General features: G+C 38.4%; 1 protein-coding gene across 1 annotated transcript; it reads left to right on the plus strand.

Annotated features, from left to right (window-relative positions):
• Window positions 1-484: 484 nt before the first annotated feature.
• Window positions 485-10,758, plus strand: LOC137185293 (macrophage mannose receptor 1-like). The gene is made up of 7 exons (XM_067593640.1): window positions 485-563; window positions 777-967; window positions 2,360-2,579; window positions 3,300-3,638; window positions 8,535-8,672; window positions 8,921-9,015; window positions 9,719-10,758. The coding sequence occupies exons 1-7, from the start codon at window positions 527-529 to the stop codon at window positions 9,836-9,838; spliced, it is 1,140 nt and encodes a 379-aa protein (XP_067449741.1). The 5' UTR covers window positions 485-526; the 3' UTR covers window positions 9,839-10,758.
• Window positions 10,759-11,026: the final 268 nt, after the last annotated feature.

The raw sequence follows: 11,026 nt of genomic DNA on the forward strand, positions 1-11,026 counted from the left end.
GGGAGCTGAGAGGCTCATGGACACAATCATCTTCAGTCCTGCACAAATGGACCGACCTGTACCCGGGTGCCTGATGTCACTGTTCCCTGTCTTGCTGCTGAAGCCCCTCCTCTGGCTACCGTCCCGATGACTCCTGGATGCGGCTCGGAGCTCAGCCTAAGGCCCCGGTCAGCTCCATGCCATCCCATCCGGAGCCCTGGTCCTTGGTGAGTGCTCATGGGGGAAAGGGAAGTGCTCCTCCCGTGTACCTCCACACTATAATGTCCCCCTCACCGGGTGCTTGTTCCCAGCCCTCTGCTCCATCTCCTTGGCTGTCCCATGGGTCCCAGAGCTCGCTGACACCTCAGATCTCTCCTACAGACCTACATAATGGGCCATTGTGAAACATTGCCTGATAAGAAAATAACAAACACCATGACCACTTTGCATGAAGCAAATGAAGGTGAAGTATTGTAAGAGATTAATATATCATCTATAACTGCATATCAACAGTCACAGACTAAAAGAGAGAAGCAGAAAGAAACAGATGGAGAAAGTTCTTCTCAGCATCACAGCTGCATCAGGCAAGTGTTTTTTATATATGTATATTTATATTTATATATTCATATATATATGAAATGCAAAATGATAGTTTGAGTTTTTTATGTTCATCACATCCATATTGGAAGTTCACATCCATAATTTTTACTGCCAAAAACAATGACACACATGAATACATTGAAATGAAAAGTCATTTTTAGGCCAGATCTAATCATTGTGCATGTCTGTCATCACAGTGCTGTGTGCCGTCTCATCATACACTCAACGTCAGTACCACTTTGTTTATGAGCCAAAGACCATGACTGAAGCACAGAGTTACTGCAGAGACAATTACACTGACCTGGCCACGATAGACAACATGGAGGATGTGACGATCCTGAACAACACGGCAGATTTAAGCAAAATGGTCTACCCGGAATACAGCTATGTGAATTCACTTTTCTCTACTATCTACTCTGTCTCTCTTTCATTTACATTTTTGACAATGACAGTATGAAGGTGAGAGGTGTGACTGTCACACACGCTGAGCTGCTGCTTTAGTACATTTTCTTCACGCTGTGATGAACATTTTAGTACAAATGTTCCACTTTCTCAGTAAATATGGCCCAATGAGTTTGTTTTTAAGTGGGACTTTATGTGGGAGCAATATTAAAAAGCAAAATGTGCAATATATGTGTAAATATCAGGAAACTGGACAACAAAGACACAATATTTGCAAAAATGTTTTTGATATCATATTGTAATAATATGAAAAGAATAAGAAGAATAAACTTTTTTCATAAACCTCCTTTGAAGTACAGGAAAAAAGAGCAGACAACTTAAACAAAGAAGTAAGAATTTAAAGTTTAATAAGAAATTAAATTAAATAAAAACAGTAATAATGAATATGTATAAATAGTACCAATCAATAGGAAGGTGTGTCCAAACCTGGTACTGTGTAACAATAAATATCATCACTTTCACCACCATTATTATCTTAATAATTGTAATAATTATTATATTATTATGTACCATTAACTTACTGAATTACTAGCACAAGCAAGTAAAAGTGTATCAGTTACTTTAGGTAAAATCTCCTCTTAAAGTCAGAGTGTGAATGGAAATTTTATGCAAAAGTATTGATCAGCTTTAAAGGACGGGTTCACAATTTTTTTTTATAACTGTCTTAAAACAACAGTCAGGAGCCCAAATAAACAGTGAAACATGTTTTTCTTGCTGTAATCATTCCTCCTCTTCATACTGACCATTAGAAGATCCCTTCATAATGACCTTACAATGGAAGTGATGGAGGACAAAATCCACAGTCCTCCTTCTGTGCAAAAATGTATTTAAAGTTTATCTGAAGCTAATATGAAGCTTCAGCGTCCAAATGAGTCACATCAAGTAGATATCTTTCAATGTTACAGTCTTTTTAGTGCCAAAGTCCCTCTTTTTGTTACTATACTTCCACCGCAGCTCAACAGGGAAACACTGTCCAAGGAAACACAAAGAGGGAATTTGATGCTAAAAAGACTGTAAATGTGTCAGATATCCACTTGATATGACTAACTCAGACTGCTGAAGCTGAATAGAAGCTTCACACAGACTTTTAAATGACTGTGTGGACACACTGTGGATTTTGGCCTCCATCACTTGAAGGCACATTTGAAGGATCTTTTAATATCCACTATGAACAGGAGGAATGATTATAGCGAGTAAAACCTCTTTCACTGTTCATATGGACACCTGACTGCTGGTTTAACACACTGGAAACATGTGAATTGTCCTGTAAGCTGAACAAAGACAAATGCTGTATAACACAATCAAATCTTGCTTTCAGGCAGCCTGGATAGGACTGTACGATGACGTGAACAGCTGGAGGTGGTCACTGTCAGACAGACATTTCTATAAACCCGAGGAGGCTGAGTTCAGAAAATGGTACCCTGGGCAACCATCCAACTATCGCAGTGCAGAACACTGCACACAGATGTATGATGGTGGACAATGGAACGATGAGAAATGTACCAAATCCTTTCGTGCAGTCTGCTCTGATGTCAGAGGTGAGAGTTATAACTAATGCTTTGTTCTTCTGAAGTTACTCTTCAGTTTCCTACAGATTTGGGCCTAAATAGTCACTTACATAAAAAGCACATAAATGTGAGCCCTGTGTTCAATTCAAGGTGTGAAGTTGAGTCATGAAGCCAGTTTATATGAAGCCTGTTGACCCATTCAGCTCCACCATTAACACAAGTTTATCCCACGCCACTGCCTCAGTCGAAAGGGGTAAGAAAAGGAGGCAAAGTGGCTCTGATGTGTCTTTATGGATGAATGTATGCTTGCATATTCATATGTATGCAGCTCCATACTGAGATTTATCATTCAAAAATAGTAATAAACACAATCATCACCTCAAAATTGTACTTGTACAGTACTTAAGTGAATATATTTAGTTACTTTCCACCACTGGAGTGGAGTGAAGTGTACACATGTGAAGAGGCTGTTAAAAATACTCATTAATATTTCTTAAGATGTCAGTGTCTTTAATTATTATTTTAATGAATGCATTCTTTTATTGAAGTGGTTCTCAGTGGATTTATAATGACACAGAAACTGCTACAGAAACTGGCATTATTCATTATTCACTAATGTAAGTAACAGACAGGAAACAGGGGTAGTAAGAGGGGAACGACATGCAACAAATGTCTGTAGCTGTAGGCTACCAAGACCCGGGAAAACTGTATGTCACTTCTACACAGTTCTTCACTGTGGTCTATTTTCAGGGTCAAATGTGACATTTGTCCTCATCAACACTACCATGACATGGACTGAGGCCCAGAACCACTGCAGAGAGCACTACACAGACCTGGCCAGTGTGAGAAATGAAGAAGAGAACCAGAAGGTGAAGGATCTGATACCTGCAGGACAAAAAGTCTGGATCGGCCTCTTCAGAGACTCCTGGAAGTGGTCTGATGGAAGCAACTCCTCCTTTAGGTACTGGTCTCCATCACAACCTGATAACAATTGGAAGAAAGAGTATTGTGTGGCAGCAGACTTTGGCCGTTCTGGACAATGGGAGGACTGGAACTGTGGTGTGAAGAGAGCATTTGTTTGCTACAAAGGTAAGCCATGATTCAGTTAGCCTTTAAAGGATGATTCACAATGTTTCCAGTGTGTCTTAAACCAGCAGTCAGGTGTCCATATGACCAGTGAAAGAGGTTTTCCTCGCTGTAATCATTCCTCCTGTTCATACTATTAAAAGATCCTTCAAATTTGCTTTCAATCAATCAATCAATCAATCTTTATTTATATAGCGCCATATCACAACAGAAGTCATCTCAAGGCACTTTTCACATAGAGCAGGTCAAGACCGTACTCTTTAATTTACAGAGACCCAACAGTTCCCCCATGAGCAGCACTTGGCGACAGCGGTAAGGAAAAACTCCCCTTTAACGGGTAGAAACCTCAAGCAGACCCCGGCTCTTGGTGGGCGGCCATCTGTTTTGACCGGTTGGGTTGAGAGAGAGAAAGAGAGAGGGAAAGGGGGAGGGGGGACAGAAGAAAAACAATGACAACAACAAACAACAACAAGCACAAGCAGCAACAGCCAGGGAAGGATGCCATCAGGACTGTGAAGGACCGCGAAGGTTCGGCCCGGGACTCAGGTTTTTCTGTGAGATGAGAAAGCACAAAAAACTCCGGGGAAGAAGCAAAGTTAGTGACATGCATTGATGTTACATGAATGCATACAGATGGAGAGGAGGAGGAGGAGAGAGGAGCTCAGTGCATCATGGGAAGTCCCCCAGTAGTCTAGGCCTATAGCAGCATAACTAAGGGCTGATCCAAGGCGAGCCTGGTCGGCCCTAACTATAAGCTTTATCAAAAAGGAAAGTTTTAAGCCTACTCTTAAACATAGAGAGGGTGTCTGCACCCCGGACTGAATCCGGTAGATGGTTCCATAGAAGAGGAGCCTGATAGCTGAAGGCTCTGCCTCCCATTCTACTTTTAAAGACTGTAGGGACCACCAGTAAGCCTGCATACTGGGAGCGCAGTGTTCTAGTGGGATAATACGGTATTATGAGCTCTTCAAGATATGATGGTGCCTGACCATTAAGGGCTTTGTAAGTTAGGAGAAGGATTTTAAATTCTATTCTAGATTTTACAGGAAGCCAATGTAGTGAAGCTAAAATGGGAGAAATGTGGTCTCTTTTTCTAGTTTTAGTCAATACACGTGCAGCTGCGTTCTGGACCAGCTGGAGAGTCTTTAGAGACTTGTTAGGGCAGCCTGATAATAAGGAATTGCAATAATCTAGCCTAGAAGTAACAAATGCGTGAACTAGTTTTTCTGCATCTTTTAGGGACAGGATGTGCCTGATTTTTGTGATATTACGTAAGTGAAAAAAGGCAGTCCTTGAAATTTGATTTATGTGGGAGTTAAAGGACATATCCTGATCAAAGATAACTCCCAGATTCCTTACGGTGGTGCTGGAGGCCAGGGTAATACCATCCAGAGTAGCTTTATCATTAGATAATGTGTTTCTAAGGTGTTTAGGGCCAAGCACAATAACTTCAGTTTTATCTGAATTTAGTAGTAGAAAATTGCAGGTCATCCAGGTCTTTATGTCGTTAAGGCATGTTTGGAGTTTGTTTAACTGATTGGGTTCATCTGGCTTCATTGATAAATATAATTGGGTATCGTGTGCGTAACAATGAAAATTTATGGAGTGTTTCCTAATAATATTACCTAAAGGAAGCATATATAAGGTGAATAGAATTGGTCCAAGTACAGAACCTTGTGGAACTCCGTGTCTAACTTTTGCCTTCACGGAGGATTCATCATTCACATGTACAAACTGAAATCGGTCTGATAAATAGGACTTAAACCAGGTTAATGCAGTTCCTTTAATGCCAATTAAATGTTCCAGTCTCTGCAAAAGGATTTGATGGTCAATTGTGTCAAATGCAGCACTAAGATCTAACAGGACAAGTATAGAGACAAATCCTTTGTCTGATGCAGTTAGGAGGTCATTTGTGACTTTCACCAGTGCTGTCTCTGTGCTATGATGCCTCTAAATCCTGACTGAAAATCCTCAAATAAACTATTGTTATGTAGAAAGTCACATAACTGATTAGAGACTGCTTTCTCAAGGATCTTGGATAGAAATGGAAGGTTAGATATAGGTCTATAATTGGCTAAAACACCTGAATCAAGATTAGGCTTTTTAAGAAGAGGTTTAATTACAGCTACTTTAAATGACTGTGGTACATAGCCTGTTACTAAAGACAGATTGATCATATCTAGTAAAGAAGTGCTCACTAAGGGTAAGGCTTCCTTAAGCAGCCTAGTTGGGATGGGATCTAAGAGACAGGTTGATGGTTTAGCTGAACAAATCATTGAAGTTAGTTCAGACAAGTCTACTGGAGAAAAACAGTCCAAATATATGTCAGGATTTACTGCCGTTACCAAGGTTCCTGTGTTTGGGGAGAGAACGGTGCCTGTTGAGGGCAGGAGATGGTTAATTTTGTCTCTAATAGTTAGAATTTTATCATTAAAGAAGCTCATAAAGTCGTTACTACTGAGAGCTATAGGAATACATGGATCAGTAGAGTTATGACTCTTTGTCAGCCTGGCCAAAGTGCTGAAAAGGAACCTAGGGCAGTTTTTATTCTCTTCTATTAATGCTGAGTAATAGGCGGCTCTGGCATTACAGAGGGCCTTCCTATATGTTTTAAGACTATCTTGCCAGACTAAGCGAGAATCTTCTACTTTGGTGGAATGCCAAATCCTTTCCAATTTTCGCGATGTTTGCTTTAATTTGCGGGTTTGGGAGTTATACCATGGAGCTAACCTCTTACATTTTATTATCTTATTTTTTAAGGGGGCGATGGAGTCGAGTGTTTGTCTTAGTGAGCCTGCAGCACTATCAATAAGATTATCAATTTGGGAGGGACTAAAGTTAACATAAGAGTCCTCTGTAGTATTGAGACATGGCAGTGAATTCAGTATTGACGGAATTGCTTCCTTAAATTTATCTACAACACTATCAGATAGACATCTAGTGAGGACATTTTTATCTAATGTTGTGTAATCCAGTAATAGGAATTCAAAAGTTATTAAAAAATGATCTGATAAAATAGGATTTTGTGGAAAAATTATTAAATGTTCAATTTCAATCCCATAAGTTAGAACAAGGTCTAGGGTGTGGTTAAGACGGTGAGTGGGATTATTTACACACTGAGAGAAGCCAATTGAGTCTAATAATGAGAGAAATGCAGTGCTGAGACTGTCATTATCAACGTCCACATGAATATTAAAATCACCTACTATAATTACTTTATCTGTACTAAGGACTAAATACGACAAAAACTCTGAGAATTCAGATAGGAATTCAGAGTACTAGTATTCAGTGTTAGCTAAGTAGTAGAGAAGTGATGAGGTCTCTGTTTTTGGTACCAGTGAGGAGTCTGACTGCAGGATTTTGAACCAGCTGACTGACCATGTACTATCTATGTACAGAGAATTACAGCAGTAAGTGCAGGAGGAGATAAAAGCATCTACCATGGTCTCTAAATCCTTAACAGACAGAAATGTTTTAGTTTTATAAGTGATCTAAGATGGAAGAAGCTGCTGCTGACAACGGACTTCATTTGTTCATCATATTTTAAACCAGAATCAAAGATAACGCTGAGATTTCTTGAGTGGAAGTTAACATTCAATTTTAGAAACACAAGAGTATTTACTGAGGTTTTGCAAAAGTCTTAAAATTAGGGCCTCAGTTTTATCCTGGTTTAGCTGCAGGAAGCTTTTTGCCATCCAGGATTTTACATCCTCAATGCAGCTCAGCAGGAGTTAAAACAGCTCGGATCAGCAGGACTGAGGGGGAGGTACAGCTGGGTGTCATCTGCATAGCAATGGTAAGAGATATATTACTTTTTCTATAAATAGACCCCAGAGGGAGTATGTAAATGGGAAATAGAATAGGGCCTAATATGGAACCTTGTAGTACTCCACATGTGATAGATGAAGAGGAAGAGGACACATTATCAATTTCAATAGATGCTGATCTGTCCTGGAGGTAGGAGGCAAACCACAGAAGGGCCCCTGAATGCCAACAACATACTGAAGGCGGTCCAAGAGGACGGAGTGGTCAACTGTGCCGAAGGCAGCAGATAGATCTAAAACAATTAAAAGAGTGTGATTTCCTGAGTCTAGGGACAGGAGCGAGTCATTTGTCACCCTCAGGAGAGCAGACTCTGTGCTATGATGCTGTGAATCCCTCAGTTTGAGTCTTGAGCCACTTGAGAGAGACATACTCTTTTGGAATTGCTTTCTATCGCCAGAGTGTAAGAAGCTCTGTCAACTGTTGCTCAAAGAATACAACCAACCACTTTTAGGATAAATTAAGATATTTATTAGTAACTAAAATCTGGAGTATACATGATGAAGCATAACATAATAATAATAATAATAATAATAATAATAATAATAATAATAATAATAATAATACCTATAAATTATCAAATATATATATAATGATGAGAATTATTCAGCAAGAGTGAGTCAAAGTGTGTGACTCGAGGCTAACGTATTGCAATGCTAAGGGGAAGCTAATTCAACTTCAGTAAAGAAATTATATTTTAATTTTAATGGTATTCGACATCAACCCTTGATCACAAAGCCACATTATGCCTTAGTGTTGAAGACAGAAGTTATCTCAGGGCACTTTCCACATAGAGCAGGTCTACACTGAACTCTTTAATTTACAGAGACCCAACATTAACCCATGAGCAGCACTTTGTGACAGCAGCAAGGAAAGAAAACTCCCCTTTAACGGGAAGAAACCTCAAGCAGAACCGGACTCTAGGTGGACGCCATCTGCCTTGACCGGTTGGGTTGAGACAGAAAGAAGGAGGGAGGGAGAGAGAGACACAAAGAAGCATAATAACAACAACAATAATAATAACACTGATAATAATAATAATAGAGATGTGACTAATAATTATCATAACAATAATAGCAGGAGAAGATGTCGAGGCAGGACACCCACAGGACAACGCCACCATCCCTGCAACATCCCTGCAGCCATGGCCCACAACTCAGACTCCAGATTTTCCTTCAAGACAAGAAAGCACAAAAACTCCGGAGAAGAAGCCAAGTTAGTGACATGTATTTACGATACATCAATGTATACAGATGGAGACGAGGAGGACACATGGATGAACCTACTCGTATCCCTAGTCGCTGTGTGTGTGTGTGTGTGTGTGTGTGTGTGTGTGTGTGTGTGTGTAAATTGAGTTTGGGACATTGATTTCTGTGCAGTTTATATGTTGGTGTGAAAAATGTGTCAATAAAACAACACTCAGCAGACAAAGTGAGCTGATGAAGCCTGTTTGTTTTTCAAAGCGCCTGCTTCAAAGTACGTGGTGCGAGTGAGTCTGAAGAAGAACTCCGCTCTGGATCTGAATGACCCTGTTGTGATGGAGAACATCTTGAAGCAGGTAGATCATGTTTGACCTCTTTAAAACATTTATGTGTCATCATTACTGAAAGCAGACTAGAGTCAAAAGAAGAAAGAATAAATCATCTGAAGTTAAACTGTAATAAATATGAATATTAAAGTGTGAAGCAGGTTATTTCTAAAACAGAGATTCCAGATGAGGAAAATGTAACTGAACAAGAGCTTTTAGTGAAAAGTTTTCTCTGTGAACAGTGATGGAAAGTAAGTAAGTATAAAGTAGTGTAAACTAGCTCCACCTCCAGCAGCTACAACAGTAACATGCTGCTCTAACACTGATGCTTCACTATTAATAATCTAATGATGTCATATATAATAATATATCAGTCAGAGGGACCAAACCACTAATTTTACTGCAATACTTTAATTACATCAAGCTCATAATACTTATGTACTTTTACTGCAATACTTTAACTACATCAAGCTCATAATACTTATGTACTTTTACTGCAATACTTTAACTACATCAAGCTCATAATACTTATGTACTTTTACTGCAATACTTGAACTACATCAAGCTCATAATACTTATGTACTTTTACTGTAGTAGGTTTTTCATGCAGGACTTTTACTTGTAATGGAGTATTTTGACACTGCTGTATTTTTACTTCAGTAAAGGGTCTGAGTACTCCTTCCACCACTGTCTGTGACTGATATTCAGGACAGTAAATGTTTTTGTATCTCAGCTCAAACAGAGGCTAAAGCAGAAGGGGGTGAATGGAGACGTCAAACTGAGCTGGAGGAAGCAGTCCGATGGAAAAGTCTTCCACAAGGTCGAGAAGAAGACAAAGAAAGATGAGTTTTAATGTTGTGTAGAAGATGGTCCGTCTATTTCCATGAAAGATTTTTTCCTTCATCCTTTAAAAGTGTAAAATATATTTTCTTGTGGTCTTTAAATTATACAAATAATGATCATACTGTATGTATTTTTATGCTGTCACCTTATTAGAAATTATTTTATTGGTTAGCGCATAAAATAGTAATAGTTTCTGGACAACAATGTAGGAATAAGATATACCAGGCTTTGATACACACACAATACTTGTTAGTAGATCAGTTCATTGTTGGTTTGGATCCAAACATGAGATTTGTTGACAAGAAGAAAAATATAGAAAGTTGCCAGAATGATCCTTTAAAGGTTTGATCTGCACACAAAGACATTCATATATATACAAACACACTTTTACCTGCATATACTCGAATTATCCTGAAGTCTTTTATAATAATTGTATGTTTTGTATGCTAAAACAAAAAAATATTCCTAATAAGGTTTGATTTGATTTGCACACATAGACATTCACATATATACAAACACACTTTTACCTGCATATACTCAGCTGTGCATGAATTTTATTAAACAGATAGCAAGCTATAAGCATTCACAAACACATCTCATAAAATCTCAGAGACAAGATAAACAGAATTACATTAAATAAAAATATTATGTTGATACTACAAAATAAAAAGAAAGAAGAAGAAGAGGAAAGAAATATTATTTACTGTACATATTTCTTTTCTCTTCTTATAACCATCATTTCTCACTCCAGTTGTCCAACAGTCACCACTTTACTGGGAAGTTACTGATATGTGTGTTTAAGATGTTTTTTTAAAAGATGATGAATGAATTCAACAAAACATTAAAAACCTTATTTAAATGAGAATTTAACCACATTACTGGAACATAAAGGAAGATGAAGATGTTAAGACTCTATAGTAGAATATAAATGAATGACTAGGACAAGTCTGTAATAAATTAGTAGGAATGATGTTGAATTATGAAGTTAATACATTTTCAGTTTATGTCAGAAAGGTGAAGATTCTACTTTATGTTTATTATTGAGGTCACAGTGGGTGGTGGTGTACTGGACTATGTTAGATTGCACTGGTGTTCCTAATAAAATGCTCGCTGAGTGTATATAACTGTAAGAATGATCATCTTTTAAATTGTTCCATAAGTGATTAAAACAAGACAATCAATGTCAAAGTGTGTGTCA

Source organism: Thunnus thynnus, chromosome 6, assembly GCF_963924715.1.
Source record: "Thunnus thynnus chromosome 6, fThuThy2.1, whole genome shotgun sequence".
In the NCBI taxonomy this organism is placed as follows: domain Eukaryota; kingdom Metazoa; phylum Chordata; class Actinopteri; order Scombriformes; family Scombridae; genus Thunnus; species Thunnus thynnus.

Coding starts and splice junctions, on each gene's coding strand:
- LOC137185293 (XM_067593640.1), top strand. CDS start 527: ATGGAGAAAGTTCTTCTCAGCATCACAGCTGCATCAG. Junction 564..776: donor CAGCATCACAGCTGCATCAG/GCAAGTGTTTTT, acceptor CTGTCATCACAG/TGCTGTGTGCCGTCTCATCA. Junction 968..2,359: donor TCTACCCGGAATACAGCTAT/GTGAATTCACTT, acceptor TCTTGCTTTCAG/GCAGCCTGGATAGGACTGTA.